Source organism: Jatropha curcas, chromosome 5 (assembly GCF_041381405.1).
Source record: "Jatropha curcas cultivar XTBG-Jc1 chromosome 5, XTBG_Jcur_1.0, whole genome shotgun sequence".
In the NCBI taxonomy this organism is placed as follows: domain Eukaryota; kingdom Viridiplantae; phylum Streptophyta; class Magnoliopsida; order Malpighiales; family Euphorbiaceae; genus Jatropha; species Jatropha curcas.
This window is the reverse complement of record NC_143155.1, coordinates 18,109,043-18,131,147: the sequence shown is the minus strand read 5'-3', so window position 1 is coordinate 18,131,147 and position 22,105 is coordinate 18,109,043. Positions and strand designations below refer to the sequence as shown.

At 32.0% G+C, this 22,105-nt stretch overlaps 3 protein-coding genes and 1 long non-coding RNA gene across 4 annotated transcripts; 1 reads left to right on the top strand and 3 right to left on the bottom strand.

Moving 5' to 3' along the window:
* Nucleotides 1-4,145: 4,145 nt before the first annotated feature.
* On the top strand, nt 4,146-7,788 carry LOC105634348 (Leucine-rich receptor-like protein kinase family protein). Its single transcript, XM_012217193.4, has 2 exons — nt 4,146-5,925; nt 6,196-7,788. The coding sequence occupies exons 1-2, from the start codon at nt 4,385-4,387 to the stop codon at nt 7,658-7,660; spliced, it is 3,006 nt and encodes a 1,001-aa protein (XP_012072583.1). The 5' UTR covers nt 4,146-4,384; the 3' UTR covers nt 7,661-7,788.
* A 7,478-nt stretch (nt 7,789-15,266) lies between these two features.
* LOC110009465 (uncharacterized) lies at nt 15,267-16,170 on the bottom strand. The gene is made up of 2 exons (XR_002284366.3): nt 15,749-16,170; nt 15,267-15,639 (listed from the first exon to the last, which is right to left on the bottom strand). It is a non-coding gene; the product is annotated as an uncharacterized LOC110009465 (long non-coding RNA).
* Nucleotides 16,171-18,309: 2,139 nt separating this feature from the next.
* Nucleotides 18,310-19,576, bottom strand: LOC110009464 (uncharacterized). Its single transcript, XM_037639503.2, has 4 exons — nt 19,117-19,576; nt 18,884-19,020; nt 18,656-18,753; nt 18,310-18,547 (listed from the first exon to the last, which is right to left on the bottom strand). The coding sequence occupies exons 1-4, from the start codon at nt 19,349-19,351 to the stop codon at nt 18,337-18,339; spliced, it is 681 nt and encodes a 226-aa protein (XP_037495431.1). The 5' UTR covers nt 19,352-19,576; the 3' UTR covers nt 18,310-18,336.
* Nucleotides 19,577-19,697: 121 nt separating this feature from the next.
* POM1 (Chitinase family protein) lies at nt 19,698-21,973 on the bottom strand. Its single transcript, XM_012217192.4, has 3 exons — nt 21,319-21,973; nt 20,693-20,852; nt 19,698-20,400 (listed from the first exon to the last, which is right to left on the bottom strand). Exons 1-3 carry the CDS (start codon nt 21,704-21,706, stop codon nt 19,992-19,994), a joined length of 957 nt encoding a protein of 318 aa, XP_012072582.1. The 5' UTR covers nt 21,707-21,973; the 3' UTR covers nt 19,698-19,991.
* Nucleotides 21,974-22,105: the final 132 nt, after the last annotated feature.

The window sequence follows — 22,105 nt, the reverse complement described above, 5'->3', positions numbered from 1 at the left end:
TTGCACTAGCATCCGCTTGACCTCATTTTGAACAGGTTTATTCCAGGAGACCAGGAACTCTTGACTCACTTCCCCTACCTGCCACTTCAACAAAAGATCCGGTTCCCTCTACTCAACTTGAGCCTGTGCCATCCACTCCTTAGTCAGACCTTGACCTTCCCATTGCTCTTCGAAAAGGTAAACGCAAGTGTACCTATCCCATTTCTTCTTTTGTCAGTTATGATTATCTTTCTTCTTCATCTCGTTGTTTTGCAAGTAACCTAGACTCTATTTCTACCCCTAAAACTGTTGTTCAAGCTTTGTCCCATCTTGGTTGGTGTGCAGTAATGAAAGAGGAGATGGCTGCCTTAGATATTAATAGTACTTGGGATCTTGTGCCTCTCTCGGCAGGTAAGAAAGCTATTGGTTGTAAGTGGGTTTTCACTGTTAAAGTGAATCCTAATGGGTCTGTTGCTCGTGTCAAGGCTCGATTAGTTTCTAAGGGCTATTCTCAGATTTATGGCCTTGATTACTTTGATACTTTTTCTCCTGTAGCCAAATTTTCTTCTGTTCGTTTGTTTGTTTCTCTAGTAGCTACTTTTGACTGGCCTTTACATCAGCTGGATGTTAAGAATGCTTGTCTTCATGGGGATCTTCAGGAGGAAGTTTACATGGAGCAACCACCAGGCTTTGTTGCCTAGGGGTAGTTGGGTAAAGTGTGTAAACTCTGCAAATTTTCTTATGGCCTAAAACAGAGTCCTCGAGCTTGGTTTGATAGATTTTGCAATGTGGTACACCAATTTGGCATGCAGAAGAGTACTTCTGATCATTCTATTTTTTTCAGAAGTACCAAGACTGGTTTGATTCTACTTGTGGTTTATCTAGATGACATTGTTATTACAGGAAGTGATTCAGCCGGCATTACATCACTCAAGTCATTTCTCCAGACTCAGCTTCAGACAAAAGACTTAGGATTGGTGAAGTATTTTTTAGATATTGAAGTGTCTAGGTGTAAGAGAGGCATTTTCTTATCTCAAAGGAAGTATGTCCTTGACTTACTAATGGAAACTAGAAAGTTGGGTGCCAAGCAATGCAGTGCTCCAATGACTCCTAATTTGCAACTTTCAATTGGTGGTGAGCTATTTGATGATCCTTAGATGTATAGAAGATTGGTGGCCAAACTGAATTATCTTATAGTAACAAGTCCAGATATTGCTTACTCTGTGAGCGTCTTAAGCCAGTTTATGTCTTCCCCTACTGTTATCCATTGGGAAGCTTTAGGATAGATTTTGTGCTACTTGAAAGGCAATCCAAGTTGTGACCTTCTTTATAGTAATCATGGGCATTTGGACATTGAGTGTTTTTCATATGCGGATTAGGCAGGATCAAAGGTTGATAGAAGATCAACTTCAGGATGTTGTGTCTTTGTGGGTGGAAACTTGATATCGTGGAGGAGCAAGAAACAAATATAGTCTCATTATCGAGTGCTGAATTAGAATATCGAGCTATGGCACAATCTATTTGTGAATTAATTTGGATTTGTCAGTTGTTAGAGGAAATTGGCTTCAAGTCGTTTTTGCCTGCAAAATTATGGTGTGGTAATCAAGCTGCTCTTCACATTGCATCAAGTCCAGTATTCCATGAACGAACAAAATATATCGAGATTGATTGTCATTTCATTCGTGAAAAGATACAACAGGGTGTTATCTCTACAGGACATGTTAAAACAAGTGAACAGTTAGGAGATATCTTTACAAAAGCCCTAAATGGACCTCAGGTTAACTATCTTTGTAACAAATTGGGTATGATTAACATCTATGCTCCAACTTGAGGGAGAATGTTAAGGACTAGTTGTAAATAGAGTTCTATTAGGAGTTAAATTCCTAATAGGTTTATAGTATCTTGTATATATATGTGTGTGTGTGTCCCTATTGATAAAACATATACAATAATATTTTTTCCACATTGAATTACAGCATCAAATCAGAAACATATATCTCCTTTAGACCCGTTGCATTTGATGATGCAACATAAGGACTACGAATGTCAGGCAACAATGGAGAATTAAAAACTTCAGTACATCTCCCATCTCCTATGTGCCTCAAACCACCATTCCGTAGTAAAAGATTATCATCTCTATATAAAAACCCTAAATTTGATCTCAAATTACTTTGTGAATCAGTCATGTGAATAATCTAATAGTTTTCGATCTAAAAATAATTCAATTCGAATCCTTGGAAAAAGACATGATTAAGAGCGTGTAAATTTAAAATAATGAGTTCAACCCAAATTAGCTCGATTCAATCAAAATCAAGCCTCAGACATGTTTGTCATCTTTATTGTTATAGCAATATTAAATTTATATTTAGAAAACTATAAAAAAATAATATAAATTGAAGTTAATATTATAAATCTTTAATAATATTTCACATCAAAGCTTAAATCAGAACTTCTATAAAGCAAATTAAGCAATACTGAAGGCATTAGTTCATTTGATTCATACAATTGATAAATGATAATCGATTAATAATGAATTCAATCAGTAGTTAGTAGCCGATAAAATCCTAATCAACAACTGATCCCATTATAGCTAATTTATATATATATAAACCAAAGCAGATTGTAATCAAATAGTATCCGATCTTATTTGCAAAATAAAACAAAATTTTAATTTAATTTTAATTTAAGAATGAAACAGGTCATCCGTCATGGTATTTTATTAGATTCAATTATATTAAATTGCATGGTTTCATTCTTGTAGATTGTATCCTCACTTCACATTCCTTTCATGGCCGTGCAGTCACACGGACCACCTCAACGTGAATTTTTTAAGAAAAAGTAAATTATTATTTAGTGCCTTTAGTTTGAAGAAATTAACTATTTAATCCCTTTTTTAAAAAAAAAAAAAAAAACATTAATATGTTCTCTAATTTTCTCCCATTTGATTAATAAGTTTTCCATCTAAAATTTATACTTTCTACCACTAATTTTGAAAAAAAAACCTAAAATACCTTTATCTATTTCTATTTTTATCGCAGTTTTTTTATGCAAAAATTACGTTTGTTAAAGAAACTTGACAATTCATTGATAAAGACTATATATATGAGTATATAATAATATTTTCATATAGGAATAAGAAATATACATATAGAAAATTAAAATTTTATATTCATAAATAAACTTAACATAAAAGATTAATCTTCAAAGTAAACATTGGTCCTTTTTTAAATAGAATGACAAAAAAAACTTTTTACAATATAATTTCGAACTTTATTCTTCAGAAACTTGTTACACTACTCACACGAATTTAAAATAGTAAAGATTAATAGGGGAGCATGCCATGTTACCTACCAGGCAGTTCTTTATCCGAATTTGAAAATCTAAAGTCTTCAACCAAAAGTAATCAATATTTTATCTTGTATTTTTGAACTATTAAAAAGAACAAATCACAAATACAAATAAAATTTCTCAATAATGAGAAATAACTACATAAAAAGAGAAAAAACACACTCTCACTATAAGAGTACAAAAAATATTCACTCTTATCAAGAGAGCAGCAAAAGCACTCAAGATATATTAATAAGAATAAATCAAAAATTTGTTCCAAACGAATATGAATCTTGAAATTATTGAAAAAATAAAGTAAAAATCAAGAGAAAAATAAAAAGGAACCACTACTGATAAAAGATGATGATCGGTGATAACCCAAAGAAGCAAGATCTTGAAAAATGCGAGCGACGACTAGATTTTTTAATTTAACTATGCAAATATCATTTTTTTTAATAGTATGAATAGTTAACTTCGCATTAAAATATAATATGCTAAAATCAAAAACATAATACACATATGATAAAAAAAAATAGCAGAGAAAAATATAATAAAAATAGGATAAAAGAATATTTTAGTGCTTTTCATGGCCACTTAATAGCAAAAAATGTAAAATTTTAACGGAATGGTTAATTTACTCAATGGTTGCAAAATATAAGAACTAATAATATATTGTTGATAATAATAAGGACTAAGTATTTGATTTTGTCAAATTATAGGGCTAAATAGTAATTTTTCCAAAAAATAAAATAAAAAAACTAATTTCAAAAGTGCAAAAAGACAAAGACAAGAAAGCAAAGAAGTCCTATCTCTCTCGTGATGAGTTTCTCTCTCTCTCCCTCTCTTTCTCTCTCTGTCCTCCCGTGAACTCAGTCATGCGACGTCGCTTTCACTTTTCAGACTGCTGCAGCCAACATCTAACAGTATTTCTCATTCTCACACATGAATTTCCTTATCGAGGACAATATCTCCTCTATCTCATCATAGCCATAGTCTTCCATGTTTCCTAAGCTAACTAGCACAGTTAGAAACACTGAAAGAGAGGAAGAAAGACAGACAGAGACTGTTACTGTTAATAATGGGTTTTGTTCAATTCTTGTTATATTTTCTGGTTTCAGCTTTTTCTCTTAATTCTTGCATTGCTAAAGCCAATGATGAAGTACCTATTAAACTCAACGATGACGTTTTAGGCCTCATTGTGTTCAAATATGACCTCATAGATCCATTTTCCTCTCTGACTTCTTGGAATGAAGATGATGATTCACCATGTTCATGGAAATTCATTTCCTGCAATCCTGTTACTGGTCGGGTTTCTCATGTTTTGCTTGACAATTTATCCTTATCAGGAAAGTTAAGCAAAGGGCTTCAGAAATTGCAGCATTTAGAGGTATTGTCTCTTTCGTATAACAATTTTAGTGGTGAGATTATTACAGATTTTCCTGTCATTCCAACACTTGAAAATCTCAATCTTAGTCATAACAGTCTTTCAGGTCAACTTCCACTTTCTGTTATGACTTCCATTAAATTTCTTGACCTTTCTTATAATTCTTTATCAGGTCCACTTCCTGATAATCTCTTCCAGAACTGTTTATCTCTCCGCTATCTTTCTTTAGCTTCAAATTCGCTTCAAGGTCCATTACCTTCTACACTATCAAAATGTTCTTTATTAAATACACTCAATCTCTCCAACAACCATTTTTCCGGTAATCCTGACTTTTCTACCGGAATTTGGTCGTTAAATCGGTTAAGAACTTTGGATCTTTCAGAGAATGAGTTTTCTGGTTCGGTACCAGAAGGAATATCTGCCCTACACAATATGAAAGTCCTACAACTTGAGGGTAACCAGTTCTCTGGTCCATTACCTATAGATATTGGACTTTGTATACATCTGTATAAATTAGATTTTAGCGACAATCTCTTCACCGGACCATTGCCGGAATCTCTCCGGCAACTCACCTCACTGAGTTATATCAATTTATCAAATAATATGTTGTCCAGTGATTTCCCTCAATGGATTGGTGACTTAAGCAAGCTTGTTTATATAGACTTTTCTAGTAACAGTCTTACTGGAAGTCTGCCTTTATCTATAAGCGAAATCAAAGCTCTTACCTATTTAAGTTTGTCAAATAACAAACTTAGTGGTAATATTCCAATCTCCATTGTTTATTGTAGCATGTTATCAGTCATTCGATTGAAAGGTAATAGCTTTAATGGAACTATACCAGAGGGTTTGTTTGATCTTGGTTTAGAGGTAGTTGATTTTTCAGATAACCAATTGGTTGGTTCAATTCCGGCTGGTTCAAGAAGATTTTATGAAGAGATTCGTACACTTGATCTTTCAAGAAACAATTTGACAGGAAATGTAACAGCAGAAATGGGTCTGTCTTCCAATTTGAGATATTTGAACTTGTCATGGAACAATCTTCAATCCAGAATGCCAGCAGAGGTTGGTTATTTCCAGAATCTAATGGTGTTGGATCTTCGAAACAGTGCAATATTTGGTTCAATCCCAGCAGATATTTGTGAGTCTGGAAGGTTGAGCATTCTTCAATTGGATGGGAATTCGTTGGGTGGTTCAATTCCTGAAGAGATTGGAAACTGTTCTTCTCTCTATTTGCTGTAAGTCTTTTATTTCAAAATAGCTACTCATTTGAAATTACTGAGTATTTGGAATTTGTATTCTGCTGATTTTTTTTCTTTTGGTTTTATATTTAGACATAATTATGCAGAACATCAATTATCTCAAATAACTAGTTATCCAAATGGATCCACACAATTTTTTGATTTTGGATGAGTAATTTAGATAATTCATGTATATAATTTCTTTCTTTCCAAGTTCTGCCTTGTTTTATAAATGTAAATGCTTAATTATTATGCTTGCTTGTGCAGGAGCTTGTCTCACAATAATTTAAGTGGTCCTATTCCCAAGTCCATTTCAAAGCTAAGCAAACTCAAGATTCTAAAACTGGAATTCAATGAACTGAGTGGAGAAATACCATTAGAGCTTGGAAAATTGGAGAACCTACTTGCTGTCAACATATCATATAACAATCTCATAGGCAGGCTTCCTTCTGAAGGTATATTTCCAAGCTTGGATCAAAGTGCATTGCAAGGAAATTTGGGAATTTGCTCACCTTTGCTCAAGGGACCATGTAAGATGAATGTTCCTAAACCTCTAGTCCTCAATCCATACGCCTATGGTAACAACAGACCGCGAAATGTATCCTCGGATTATGACTCCATAAGCTCTCATCACCGCATGCTCCTCAGCACCTCAGCAATTATTGCAATTTCAGCAGCTGTGTTTATAGTGTTTGGAGTAATTGTGATTAGCCTCTTGAATATATCTGCTAAGAAGCGGCTTGCATTTGTCGACCATGCTTTAGAAAGCATATTCTCTAGCTCTTCAAGGTCTGCAAGTCCTGCCACAGGCAAGCTTATTCTGTTTGATTCAAGATCATCTTCCCCAGATTTCATTAACAATCCAGAATCACTCCTTAACAAGGCTTCTGAGATAGGAGAAGGAGTGTTTGGAACTGTTTATAAGGTCTCATTAGGTGGTTCTCAAGAAAGAATGGTAGCTATAAAGAAACTTGTTACATCGAATATTATTCAGTACTGCGAGGATTTTGATCGAGAAGTTCGAATTTTAGGCAAAGCAAAGCATCCTAATCTGATTTCATTGAAAGGGTATTACTGGACACCTCAGTTTCAGCTATTGGTATCAGAATTTGCAAACAATGGTAGCTTACAAGCAAAACTTCATGCTACTCCTCCTCTTTCATGGGCTAATAGATTCAAAATTGTGCTTGGAACAGCAAAGGGGCTTGCTTATTTGCATCATTCCTTTCGTCCTCCGATCATTCACTATAACATAAAACCAAGCAACATTCTTCTTGATGATAATTGCAATCCAAAGATTTCAGACTTTGGACTTGCAAGACTTCTAACAAAGCTTGATAAGCATGTGATGAGTAATAGATTCCAGAGCGCATTGGGGTATGTGGCACCGGAATTAGCGTGTCAAAGCTTGAGGGTGAATGAGAAATGCGATGTGTATGGTTTTGGAATTATGATTCTTGAGGTAGTGACTGGTAGAAGACCAATTGAATATGGTGAAGATAATGTTGTCATATTAAATGATCATGTTCGAGTTTTACTCGAGCAAGGGAATTCATTGGATTGTGTTGATCCTAATATGGGAGATTATCCAGAAGATGAGGTTTTGCCTGTTCTGAAATTGGCCTTGGTTTGTACTTCTCAAATTCCATCCAGTAGGCCTTCCATGGCAGAAGTTGTGCAAATACTGCAAGTTATTAAGACTCCTGTTCCACAGAGAATGGAGATGTTCTAGTTAACAATGTCAATTATTTCTTGTTTCACTTTTATTTTGACTTGTAAGATTGGATTACCTGACTCTCTTTTTTTCATTTTTGTATAATTATTTTTCTATAACTAGTTAAAATTCTCTTCCTCCATCAACATTTAGGATGCTAAAGCGTGGTTCGATTAGTTACCTCTTTGATATGCATGTTTAATTAGTAAGGTACCTTTCACTATCATACTAAACAAATAGCACAGGATGTTCATGTGCTACTTCTGGTTGCACTAGTATATTAGATGAAGGATTGCATATTCCGCCGATTGCTTTCTTGATGTACATTGTACTTTATAATTGTATTTTGCAAGTATTATTTCATATACATAACATTTTTTACATAAGTATTATCCCAATAAATGAGTCTTGCATCTTATTGGTTGCACATTCCCATTGTTGATCGATGGAGTCGTTGGGTTGAAAATCTCTCTGCAATTTCTAAGTCTTTTGAAATGGGTTTTTTTTTTTTTTTTTTTTTTAACCATTGGCTATCTTAAGTCCACCGGCCTGACAAATCGGTGCAAATCCACAATGGAGATGCAAAAGCGTTTCCTCCCGAGTTTTTAAAAGAGGTAAAATACTTCCTTCCGCGTTTGTTTTGCACAATTGAAAAAAAAAAAAAAAAAAAAAAGCTAGGAATAAACCACAATCTTCTCAACCATGACCATTATTTATATTATTATTATTATAATTTCCAAAGCTTTTCCCATTTGCTCCTAAGAACACATCTTGCTTGGGGCACCATGTCAAATCTAATAACAACACTCTAAATAATTAATATGGACATTTTTTTTATTATTTGAATCAAAATAGGAAACTTCAATATTTTTATACTTCCACAAATTTCAAACTAATTTAAAGAGTCTTATCAATAATGACATGGATGATTATGAAGTTTCCAATATATATTAAGATAATCTCAAAATTTGCGCAGCTTTTATATTTAGCCAGATGTGAAAGTTTTGAATTTATTATCAAATGATATTTGAGAATGTGAATTGCATGTTGTTTTCACTCATTTTATGTACTAATAAATTTAATTTTTTATATAGCTTTTATTGATTTTTCTATATAATTTTTAATTGAATGCAAATATTAGTCTTTTTATCACCATTTTATTATCTATATATTTACTAGTCATTATTTATTTTTATTTTACAATTTTAATTTTTATATATTTTTGTCCTTTTTTTAGAATAAGAAACATTGGGATGGTGAAAAAAGGGATATTGATTAATTAATAATGATAAACTCCTATATTTGAATTAGCCATAAATTTCATTAAGAATCTATAATTTTTATAGTAATATTTCATTTGATTGGTCATATATTTTTGGAATATAATAAATGTTAAAAATAAAAATAAATACATTTGAAATACTGTTTAACAGAAAAAAAAAAAAAAAAGATAGCAAACGTATATTCTATAAGTATAAATAGAAAAGGGAAAAGAAAAGAAAAAAAGAAGAGAGAAATGAAGTTATTGTGCTTAGGGATGGTAAAATCAACTCAATGCAAGGGTATCTGAATCCAGTCAAACCCGAATTTTAAGGTTTTAATTAAATATGGATAGAGTTTGGATAAAGTCCGAAAGTTTTATTTTGAGTATGAGTATTGTTATTAGAAATTCAAACCTAGATCTGGACTCAAAATCTAAATTTCAAGAGATTATATAAATTATAACTTTAATTATATTGTAGTATAGAGTAGTCTAAAATGACTTCACTCTAGTTTTCATATATTAATTTTAATTGGTCAAATTTTTAAAGTTTTAGATTTTGAAATTTAAAATTCAATTTTATTTGAGTTAAATTTCAATTTCACAAATAATAAAGAAAAATAATGGTGATAATGGTAGTTTGGAGTGCTCAGATAATTATATTTTTATGTTTAATGATTTTGTTATCTGAGTTTTTAGCCATTCTATTAATTGATTTTTATTACAATTATACTTGGAGAGTCTACTAATATTACACTTTGAGTGAAGTATTATGATAAAAAGACGGCTTTATAATTAAAGTTTTAATTTATCATTTTTTTAAATATTTATTTATTTTAATTTTTTATATATGTACTACATAAACCATTTGGATAAAAACTTTTACTTTTTTAATTCAATGTAATTTAATCTTTAAACAATATGAGTACAATATGAGTATGTGGATAAATGGGTATCTGTATTTAATAATACCCATGGGTACCCACCAATAAATGAGTACTCGTGATTATATAAGAACCTATTAGATTTGAGTATAGGTGTAACATTCCTTAACCGATAGGGTATCGGGTAGGTATAGGGATTGGGGATGAGATGGGGAATGGGCATGGGTATTGCACTATCCTATTTGAAACCTATCTATTTGCATCTCTAATTGTGTTTGGCTGCTTGCATATAATAACTATTATCTTGTTCAATTTTCTATTTTGTGGGAAAAATTTTAATATTTGTTTATTTAATTAAATAATTGAAATATTATAAATACATATATATAATAGTATCTATATAATATATAAAAGAAGAATAATTTGCCTTATATGGAAGCCAAATGTAAGTATCACAATTTGTCATTTGACAGTATTTTGAATTATAGAATGACAAATGTTAGAAGTATAAATGAAAAATGAAAAGAAGATAAAATTTCATAGAAGTAATTTATTAACTGTGTATATTAATATATCTTTTCATTCCTCAAAATGGATATTAAAATATATATATATTTTATTAAAAATAGAACTTTTCTTTTTATACAAATATAAACTCAAATTTTTATGAAAATTGTCTATTAAGATGTGACGAAAATGAGAATGAGAAAAATGATACTATTACAAGTCTTATTATCATTTGTAGGAATATTGTTTATGCATTTTTTTATGCAGGTCATATTATGTATAGATTTTACTGATTCATACCTTGGTGAAAGGCTTTGCCAAGATAGCACATATTAACATCGCAACTTTTTCAACATATCTCAATGAGATATAATTTTGTAATGTTTTTCACGATCATTTTACTATTTAATTTTGTTATTTTTAAATGATCGAATAAAAAATTATTTTTTCTTTTAATATAAAATAGTAATAATAAATTGTAATATAAATAGTAAAAAATGATTAAGTAATCAACCGTACAAGGAAACTAATGGAACTAATATAATAAATCTAATCTCGATATTAAAGAACTAACTGCTTGCTAATAGATGGGTCTCAATTTTAATGTACTTTTAACTTACTAATGAAACTAATATCAACTATTTTACCTCCAATTTATTTGTCTCTTATTTACTATTAATATACAATATCAGTGTTACAAACCCCATATAATTCAAATGATATATATAAAGAAAACTTGAATTGAGTAAAAACACATAACATAATAATATATACTACGAATATATTACCAATTAATTCAAGTTGTAAAGTTGTACCAGATCTCAAATGATGAAAAAAAAAAAAAATTATGATAGTATATAAAAAAATTAAAAATAAAAATTGATACTTCAAAGATGAACAATAATCGAGAAGTTTTCAATATACCCTTGATAGCAAAAAAAAAAATAATAATAATAATAGTGAAAGAAAATAATAATTACTCTCTCCATTTTTTTTATATAGGAAAATTTTCCATTTTAAGTGTTCTTTTTATATATAAAATTTTGCCTAATTTGGTAACTTTGAAAACTGTGCTAATGTGAAAAGTCTATTTTACTTTTGTTTTAGTCATTTGTGAAACTTTTAATGTGAGAAATTCTCAATGTAGTGGCAAACAAAAGGTATAGATGAACATTTAATATGGAGAAATTTTCGAGAATAAGTTTTTCACATCAGTTTCCGTTGAAAACAAATGTGCTCATATATACGATATGAGCGTTGATTAAAATAGAGTTTGAATAGAAAAAAATCGTAAAATTTTTAAGTTAACCATATTGAAATGAATCCTTACAGACTTCATCCGAATATTTGAAAAATTACGTGATATTTAAAGTACGTTTTCAATAACTAAAAGCAGTTGAAAGGTTAAATTACGTGCTCATATATATGATATGAGCGTTGATTAAAATAGAGTTTGAATAGAAAAACACCGTAACATTTTTAAGTTAGCCACATTGAAATGAATCCTTACAGACTTCATCCTTATATTTGAAAAATTACATGATATTTAAAGTGCGTTTTCAATAACTAAAAGCAGTTGGAAGGTTAAATGAGTATAAATTTTCATATTTTCACACAACTTTCCCGAATAAAGGACCAAAATATGAATTTGCCTCCTCAGGTCAGAGCATAAACTTCATTTTTTTGCAACCACTTGTATTCTTTTCATTCCAACAAATCATTTAAAAGCCTCATTGAAGATTGAAACGTAATTTAAGATACACATTGATATTAAAAGAGGAATAAATGAGATATTATGGGTAAATTTGAAAAAAAAGGGCAAAAGAAGTTGGTTACACTACTTTCTTAATTTTGGTGAAAAATTAGTTGTTCCTATATTAAAGAACTAGGTGGTTTCCCGCGCTTTGCGCGACTATATAATATATTTAATTTTAAGTTATAAAATATGTGCATTGAATAAATTGTTAAAATTTAAAGTGCATATAATGCATAGGTAGTATGATTCAAATGTATTACATAAAATTGAAAATTTTTATTCTAACTAATGAATGAATTATTCATGCAAAGGTAAAAAAAAAATGCTAATTTAATATTTATATGTGGCCAATTAAAACAGAGAAAACATATCATTATATATAATAAAGGAGAATTTTTAATGAAAAACATGTTTTTTCTTCAAAATTTACAATTTTTTCCTCCAATTAGTTAAATACTACTAAAATATTAGAGAATCTCTCTCTCTTTAAAGGAAGTGCCATATCAACATTCAATAAAACCCTTAATTCTCCTTTATTATATATAATGATAATGAGGTAGGGAGTATTTGATAGCGAAAGCAAATAAAACTTAGTGGTGAAATTCTTTTTTACACAAAGTAAACATGTATATAATGATATACAAAATTTCCACAATTCCTAAATAAGACTAGGGAGAACCTCTCAATTAGGATTTTCAATATGATAAGTATTAGTGTTATAATTTTAATATAACATAATAAATTACACGTTATGTTTTGTTCAAATTTTTAGCCTAAAATTTTATTCAATATAATCAATTACTAAACTAAGAAGAGATTGAGTTAAAATTAAATTTCTAGATTAAAATTAATTATATTAGTATTCATACTGAGAAATAATTACGGGCTGACTAACAATTTGAGCATGCTATGTATTAAAGTCTATCATTACAGGAGAAATTACACACCTGAACTTTTTTATTAGAGGATTGAAAGGTTTGGCTTCACGATAAATGTTTCACCAACTGTTGGAATAAAATAAATAGTGCTTGAAAATAGAAACTGTAGAAAGCTTTGTAAAAGAAAGAGATTGCTTGAATTAAAAATATCTTATTGACAAAGATTGAGATTGTGAAGGCAAATTAACAATACTTGGAACAAAGAAATTACAATTAACATAAAGGAAATTGAAATAAAATTGCTTGATAATTGTAGTTGAGTTTGATCTTGAGTTTGATTTTTAGAGTTGATTGTTGGGGCTAGTTCTGTTGTTCGGACTTGGCTTTTATAAGGCACCAGCTGGTTATCGAATTGTCACCTCTTCAACCATTCAGGTGAACAACAGTTCATGTAACTTGTCTTCATCGTGCATCATGTTAACTCCTAAGATATATATTGCTTTAATTAATTAATTAATTAACTATGAGCCTCTAATATGTCAAATGCCATTTAATTTAAATTTGATAGAATTGAAGGATTTTCTAAGATTTCCACATATTCTACTAGAATTCTACACAGAGTTTTATGAAATTTGTAAGAGTTTTTTTTTATAGATTTTGATTGACTTTGATAGAATTACAGTGATTTTTATATATCTAATCAAAATTAATTTTAGGACCTAATTGAACAAATTAAAAGATTTTGGAGCTCAACTTAAAAGCTGAAAACACGAGGGACCAAAATGTAAATGTGACATCTTCTCTGAAATCATTTTTTTTCTTCATTAAAACATTACCGCCGCCGATAGTGGAAGGCCTACAATGGCCAACGCCACCGCCGCCGGCTATCCTGTGCTCCCACAACAGTCACGATGTCGTTAAACGACCATAGGCTTCTCGTCCCTTGACATGAACGGTGACCGTCTCGTCGAAAAATCGCAAGTTCATATATATATATATATATATATATATATATTTAAAACTGAAAACCAATAACCACCATTAGTCAGGACCTGCGCTAACTTCCAAAGCTTGCGCAAGGAGGGGATTTTATATTAATTTAAAACTGAAAATCAGCAACTACCATTGGCTAGGACTTGCGCCAACTTCCAAAGCTCGTGCAAGGAGTTGATTTTATATTAATTTAAAACTAATGCATGACCGATCGCTTGCAACTCATGAAGGCTAGTGGTCCATCCACAACAATGGCAGATTGCATTCTTTAGTTCTTTGACTATTTCAAAACTTTTTCAAATTTTTTTATTTGATTAAACCCTTATTTCATTGAAATCAATGCATAAAAATTCTAAAAAAAATAATCAAATTAATTCTAAAAATTTGCAGCACCATTAATATTAATTTTTGTCAAAATATCAAAATTTCAGAACATGAATTAATTCTAAACTAATCCGATAATTAATACATTGTTTTACATCTTAAGGGATAGAGAGAAGTGGTACGGGTATTTTAGGATACACACTCCGCTCCTATCCGTTTAAACAGGATATGGGTAGTCATAAAAGGGTCTGAACAGATATAAATAATAAAATAACTACTTGTAACGGATATGGATAGTGAAATTGCTACTAATAATGGATATAGGTAGGGTATATGTATAGATATTTGGATACCCGCTACCCATTAACTGCTATATTAAACAGGTTCGGTAGTAAGTACCCTATCCACGGGTACCCTATCAATTATTAGTAAAAAAATATATTTTAAATAAATTCAAACTTAAATAGTTTAAAATTCATGAGCACCCTATCCGTTTAAGAGCTATTTTAAATGAATTTTGGACAGGTAGTAAAATTTAAACGGGTTCGAATACGGTTATTTGAATGGGTTTAGAACGGATACGAGTAGTAAAATTTTAAACGAATACATATCCTTATTAAGGAGTGTATTGGATCAAGACTCCATTTGATTTTAAAAGAATTTTGAAATCTTTGGATTTGGAATGGATTTGTAAATGACTCTTTTATTCATACCTAGCATCTTAAAATCTGATAAAAGCAATAATTTTATAAAATCCTTCCAAATCAGCAATTTTTGAATACTATCAAATTTGTATGGACTTTTAAAAAGTCATAATTGAATACCATCAGATTTTATGGATTTTATAAGAGTCTAAATTGAACCCACAAGATTTTAAAATCTAATAGGGTCTTAATGCAGTACACCCTCCTTAGTCCCCAAGGTTTGATTCTGTCTCGTTAGATGGTCATTCCTTTCAAAATCAACTATTCTTTCCATTAATTGAAACAAAAAACAAACTAAGAATGAGGAGAGAGAGATATTTTAAATTGACAAGTAGTACCCTTTATAAAACCAGAAATTGTTCATATCCAAGAAACCCATTTACATGAACTCTTAATTGCTAACAGCCGCGAAATGACTGTTATTAACAACCACAAAAATTCAACAAATTGCATAATCAATGTAGCTATTGCCACAACCACAACTACCAACAAAAGAGCAATCAAAGAAAGCAGCATATACGAAATCTTAATGGACATTGCAGGGTACCGTTAAACTTTGCATACGCAGATTGCAGAATAAATTTCTCTTCGATTCTTATCCTTCTCATCAAGATCTAGACCCTCAATCAATGGCACCGACCACTAGCTTCAAGCTCGATCTCATAGACAAAGGCAACAAATTTTTTAAAGCTACAATGAGACCAAATTTTTTGCAGCAAAAAATGCAATTCTTATAAATATTGTAAAGAATAAAAAGAAAAAAGAAAAAGAAAAAAAAAAAAGAGAAATTAACACCTACAAATATTTTGAGAAGAGGAAAGGTCATCCAGAGGTCTAGTGAGTGTAATAGAACTCCAAGCTTAAAACTAGAGAAAGAGGATGGAAAGACTTGCTCCGACTGATATTAGTCACCAAAAAATGTAATATTTCGGTCAAAATCCAAGGGTTTTATGGATACTGAAGAAAACTCACAAGACATAAAGGGAAATTATGAGAAAGCAGTAAAAGAAAAAATGAAGGCAAAGGGAAAGGGAAAAAAAAAAAAGAAAAAGAAAATATGCATTGATGCTAATTAGCTATCTCACTGAAGTCTTATGGCCCACTTTTGTTTGTCTTGGGATAAATCTAAAGAAATAATCAAAATTAATTACCAAAATTATCAAGACAAAGGAAAATAATTAATTTTGAGTTTGAATATATAGTTGCTGAGATGGAGATTTAGAGAGATGAAGGAGATAACAATTGTTATTACAACATTAGAAGGACACTAATGGAACTAATATCATAAAATCTAATCTCAATATTTTTTTTGAGAAATGAAAGCTTTATCAACTTCTACAAATGACAAAATGGAAGATGGAACCTCCTACACCCAAATGAGTTTTTGTTCTTCAAAAGAAAAAACTGACTCTACTAAATTATGGGCCACAATATTGCCCTCCCTACGGGTATGACCTATATTTAGGAGTGGCCATTTCACGATTTTTGGAGTCGGAATCACTGATTTGGAACCAGTGGAACCGGAATCGGAATCTTGAGAAATCAAAATCGGTCCGAACCGGAACTAAATTTGAAATTAGGGTTTGCAGTCCGGTTTCGATTTCAACTTTTAAGGAACTGTGAACCGACGGTTTTAAGAATCAGTCGGAGCCGACTGGAACCGGCGATTCTGATGGTTCGAATCAACGGTTCCACCCGATTTCAATAAATTTTTTTATTTTTTCAAATATTTTTATAAAATTTTCAAATTAATCCTCCTAACAACTATATAACGACTAGTTTTAAGGGTATTTATAGAAATTTGATTTTTTAGATTTACTATCAATACCCCTTTTCATTTAAAAAAAATAAACTAAGTCCAACCCCTTTTTCTAAAAAAAAAAAAAAAAAAAAAATTCATGTCTTTTAAAAGACAAATAAATTAAGTTAAGCCTTTTTTTAAAAAAATTTTTGCTTAAAGTTTTTTCTAAAAATTATTTCATAAATATTTAAATTTTTAATTTTTAATAAAAAAATATTATCTAATTTTTTTATTTTATAATTATGCTATTCGCCGGAAAATCAATTGGAGAATCGACTGGAACCGCTAATTTTAAAACCATTAAACAACCGGGAATAAAATTGAAACCGTTCGGTTCCAAGCTGGAACCGGAACCATTTATTTTCGATTCGGTTCCGATTCTAAATTTTTTAGAATCGAAATCGGCGATTTCAGAATCATGGCTACCGCTACCTATATTAATAGAAAGGAAAGAGTTTGCAATATCTAGTAAATTCAACAGACGAGTCCCAAGTTTATTTGCGGGGAAAAGACATGGTTTTCAAAGCTTGAACCACTACGAGACAATTGAGTTCTAAGACAACAGAGGAACAACTCAACTCTTTTGCACGCTTCAACACAAAAATAGGAGCTTCACATTCAGCCTCCACCAGTTCAAGAGGGCCAACACCTTTCTTAGCGCTTGCTGCTAAAAGTTCTCCCCTCTCATCTCGAGCTACAAAACCCAAACCCACCTTAGCCCTATGTATTTTCTGTAAAGGTACTTATTTTTGGTTTGCTTGGAATTAGTAGGTTCGTCCTTACTTGAAGCACCCTAACATATGGATTGATTTTATATATATATTGAAATTGTCACAATCTGCAAATCCATAATTTCTAATTATCAAAGGCTCAAATTTGTTACACATCAGAAGGTTAAACGACAACCATTAAAAGCATCAGATAGTGTATATTATTTACTAATCACGCTTCTGCCTTGTCATTGCCAAACAACCACGTTATGCTTCTATTCAACGCGATGGATTAAACATTCGATTCCAAAAAGAAAGTCCTAAACCAAGAACAAGAGAAGGATACTTCCCATTGAACGAGAGAAGTGTTTGCGAGGCAGCGAGGGAGATAGAGCTTGAAAGTCGGGCGATTAGGGATTTTTGAAGAGGCAGTTCAATGCAAACAAAAGGACCTTTCGTTTAGGGGAAGTGGTATCAAAACGGTGAGTTTTGCCTCTTTTGAGTTAAATTAATCCAATGTCAAACACCGGATCCTACCATAATATCATTTTGTTCCTTTTTATAGTCTGATTTTAAAATTAGAGTGCCAATATATTTAAATTTTCAAATTTGGCTTTCATACACTGTTACTGTATTTGTTGTCAGCTCTTTATATTTAATTTGTTAATTTCCTATATTTCACACATTCATTTTTTAGAATTTGTATATTTAGATTATGTATCTGATTTATTTTTTATATTTTTCATTTTACTTTTTAAATGTAAGTGCATGAGATTTTGCTTCAAAAGAAAATTTAAGTAATGTAAACAATATGTGCATTCCCTTGCAGCAAAATATTCACTCTGCTACTTGTAATTAACTCCGACTCTCCATTATTCACTTCAGTCGTTGAGACAAAGCTTCAGATATAATAATCTGAGGTGTAGATATTATGGTTGCCGTAGATTCTGGCGTAGTAGGACTCAGATAACCGGAATTATCCATGTTTGTCTGTATTTTGAGCATGTCAACCTCTCCATCACTCCTCATTATCACTACGCTGCTTCGTAATCTTTCTGCAAAGAATGCTTTGTTTTTCCTCAGATGCCTATCACAAACACACAATCAATTAAATTAAATTATAATGTAATTAACTCAGCTTTTGAAATTAGAAAAGAAAAGAAAATAATTCCTTGGTATAGAAAAGGATCTGTGCCTGTCAAGAACCACCAAGGTAGCATGAAGATTTGTGGTCTGCTCGAGAATCACTAGCTTCAGAGGGTGCCCCATTGCCACTTTCATGCAAGGGACTACCTGCAAGCCAATTGGTAAATCATATATAGTAAATTAAGGGATTTTCTCTGAAACATCATCAAAAGGTTAAATGACAGATCACATATGATAAATTGAGGGATAGTGGATAAAATTAAGCCAATTGACGAACCCCTTTTTGCTCGCATTGCTCAATTATTCTCCGAATCTTCTGATACTTATGATCATTCTTCCACTCACTCCTGGATTTCAGTGCTGACAAATCTCCATGATCAAACGTCCAAACATCTAACCATGTCTTGCATGATACTGAAACAAAAGGGAAATTAAACGTGCTTTCATTAAGGAAAATATGTTGAAAACAAGTGAAATTTGAAGAATAATTAAGAAGATAAAGCCACATACATGGTAAAGGAAGCCATGGCATGACACCAAGGAGAGTGATAGTACAGTGAGTTTGAATAACATGATCAAGTGCCCATTGGAGAGGTTGTCGGGAGAATTCCTTCAACGCATCCATTACAATTACTACATGTTTACAGATGTTCATCGGCACGAGCACCTCAGCCAAAGTATTACTGCCTGCACCAGTAGCTTCATCCCTCTCATCCTCGTCTGTGCCTTTGATGCAAACAATCATTTCTTGACCTTAAAGACGTTTTCTTTTGAGAGGGAGAGAGTTAGAACAAGAAAAGAAGAAGAGAGGAGGGAAAAGAGAGAAGCTTAGGCCCCTTGCTGCCCATAAATAGGAAAAAAAAATCCTCCCACCATTATTGGAGATATCAAACAAAGAGACATAAAAATGGATAGGTATTTCAAGGATTGTGCAGCATAGTAGAGGTCGATACAAGAAATTAATTAGATAACAAGGTAAGGCGGAGTGAGCTGTTAATGCCACATATATTAACTAGAATTAGTCCATACAACTACTCTTCCAAGCAGGATTTAGTGCAAACAGAAAAATTAACCATGCACGACAAGAGAAGTTGCATGAAATAATTACATTTACTTAAGTAGTGTCGGCAATACAAACACCAAATGACAAATATTACATACAGTACTAGATGCACACAGCTTATAATAATAAAGATTTTAACAATGAATTGAAAATCTACAAAAGGCGAACAAAACAATCCTTATTGTATATTGATTCAAAGTAATTTAATTTTCAGAAACATTATAAAGTTGAAATGATCTTATAATATTTAGCTGGCAGACACTTCATTCACTAAACACCAATATGAGACTTTGATGGATGGTTCAAAGCAGCATACAAAAGCTCAAGAAGCTGCAGAAGTTGATGGATTGAATGCTTTCTGCTCTGCACAACTGAGAGTTTCATGTGGTCCTGCCTCTTCTCGGCCTACACCCAACAAGTCGAGGTAATACTGATAGTGTGAGATAATGTTGTTCATGGCATCAATGTCACCCTGGCCACAGGTAAGCTCCCCATAGAGAACATTCATTGTAGAACCAAAACCAGGAACCCGCTTGGACAGAGTGTCATTCTTAGTGGGTTTCCAGTTGCCAACAAAGATATCATGAGCAGAAGGTTGCGATTTCTTTATTGGGGTCATCCACCTCAAGATTGCAGCCTGGAAGGCAAGGGTAGCATTTTGCTCAATGTACTCAGGATGGTTCAACAAATCCACCTTCAGAGCTTCTCCAGTAGCTCCATAATTGTAGTTCCTTTAACAACAACATTATCTTAGATGGCAACCCATAACAAAATATTTTCACAATGAAAAACCCCATCATGTGAATCTAAAATTTTACTGCCCACGTTCTATCATCAATCACTAATAAAATTTAAAGGATCAATAGCCTTGTCCTAATTCGCGATTATATAGCTCAATCAAAATTAATCTCCTAAATTAAGACTCCATAGAATCAGATACAAATTGGGTTAAGCAAAATAAAAGAGCCAGAAAGTGTCATGCAGAAAAAGAAACATGAGAAATAGAGAGAGCACATAAGATACCAGTAGATTGGCAAGGCACCGCGACCATAGTATTCAGCACCAGGAGCGCAGGGATAGGTAAATTTGTAGAAGTCATCACAGTATGACTGGCTAGGGCTCATTTCCCTGTTGTAGCAAAGACCATAGGCCAATGGTCCTCCTGTAGCCACTCCATAACCACCTGCAATTATCATAGAAACCAGTTATGTGCATCGAATTCTAGGGGGATTACTAGCTATATTCAGAATTTAGTAACTAGGTGTTATCATAACGTAGGAACCAAAATGAATCAAAAACTCGCAGCTTCTCTGGTACAAACGAATTCCATGAAATCATATATTCAATTCATTTAAAAATCCATCTTTACATGTTTGGTATAAATAAAAGTCCATTTAAAATTAGAATTCTACATTTTAATTGTATAGAATTGGTTATGCTTGAAGCAAATTCTATCCTTAACAAGGGCGAAACCTACTACAACCTAATGAATTCTAAAAACTCATTTAGAAATGAAATGAATCCCATCCTATATAAGAAATCTCTTTTCTATCAAACAAAAAAATATTTAATGGAAGTGTTCGAGCACATTAAATGCTAAATCAAGAAAAAGAAAATCCAACCACAGAGAGAGATTTAGAAAAACTAACAGGAGGTTTTGCTGCCAACATGGCCGAGGAAGGCCGCGAGTTCCTTCATCTGCATGAGTTTGCCGCCGGTGGTACAGAAACCGAGCGGCTGAAAAGTGGTGGAAGCAGTGATGAATGATTGATAATCCCAAAACCCAATAGCATGAGCGACTGGAGCATTTCTCTTAGAGAAAAGATTCTCGAACTGATAAGTCTGAAATATATCTGAAATAGTCTGATTGCAACAATATACAGACCAATCCTTACATTCCCATCCTCTCGTACAAACCTTCTTTCCTTTCACCTTTTTCACTATCGTCTTCTCTGAATCATCTCCGTTTACCAACAAACTCCAATTGAACGTCAATGCCAATAACAATGCCACACTTATCCAACCCTTCTTCTCCATTTCCCTATTCTGGAAATGCTAATTTCTGGATCTGTTGCTTCTACTCAGTCTTAACTAAGTTAAAACCCCCAATTTGAAGAAGAAGAAGAAACAAGTGTTGGATCGCAAGTCTTTTTCAGCTTCCGTAAACCAGTTATTGCATCAGTGCTTAAATCGCTTGCATCTTTGACACATATCAACGGTGGATATTAGCTGTGGTTGGGAATAGATGCTCGACGATTATGGAACACAGGCTGGCTTTTAAGGGTTGGAAGCTTTGGAGCTGACCCCACCCGATTCTTCCACCGACAACCAAAATACCAGCAGGGGCTGTGCGCCTTTTTACATTTGATTTCTGTATGGAGATAGAAATCTCTTGGTTAACCATCTTGACGTTTACGACAACTTTACCCAATTTTT

Bases quoted from the DNA above. Each gene is read 5' to 3' on its own strand.
- LOC105634348 (XM_012217193.4), top strand. From the start codon at position 4,385: ATGGGTTTTGTTCAATTCTTGTTATATTTTCTGGTTTCAGCTTTTTCT. The intron at 5,926-6,195 runs GTAAGTCTTTTA...TTGCTTGTGCAG, and splicing joins TGTTCTTCTCTCTATTTGCT to GAGCTTGTCTCACAATAATT.
- LOC110009464 (XM_037639503.2), bottom strand. From the start codon at position 19,351: ATGATTGTTTGCATCAAAGGCACAGACGAGGATGAGAGGGATGAAGCT. The intron at 19,021-19,116 runs GTATGTGGCTTT...CTTTTGTTTCAG, and splicing joins GCCATGGCTTCCTTTACCAT to TATCATGCAAGACATGGTTA. The intron at 18,754-18,883 runs GTTCGTCAATTG...ATTGGCTTGCAG, and splicing joins AGCAATGCGAGCAAAAAGGG to GTAGTCCCTTGCATGAAAGT.
- POM1 (XM_012217192.4), bottom strand. From the start codon at position 21,706: ATGGAGAAGAAGGGTTGGATAAGTGTGGCATTGTTATTGGCATTGACG. The intron at 20,853-21,318 runs GTTAGTTTTTCT...TGATAATTGCAG, and splicing joins TGTTGGCAGCAAAACCTCCT to GTGGTTATGGAGTGGCTACA. The intron at 20,401-20,692 runs GTATCTTATGTG...TTGTTGTTAAAG, and splicing joins GGTGCCTTGCCAATCTACTG to GAACTACAATTATGGAGCTA.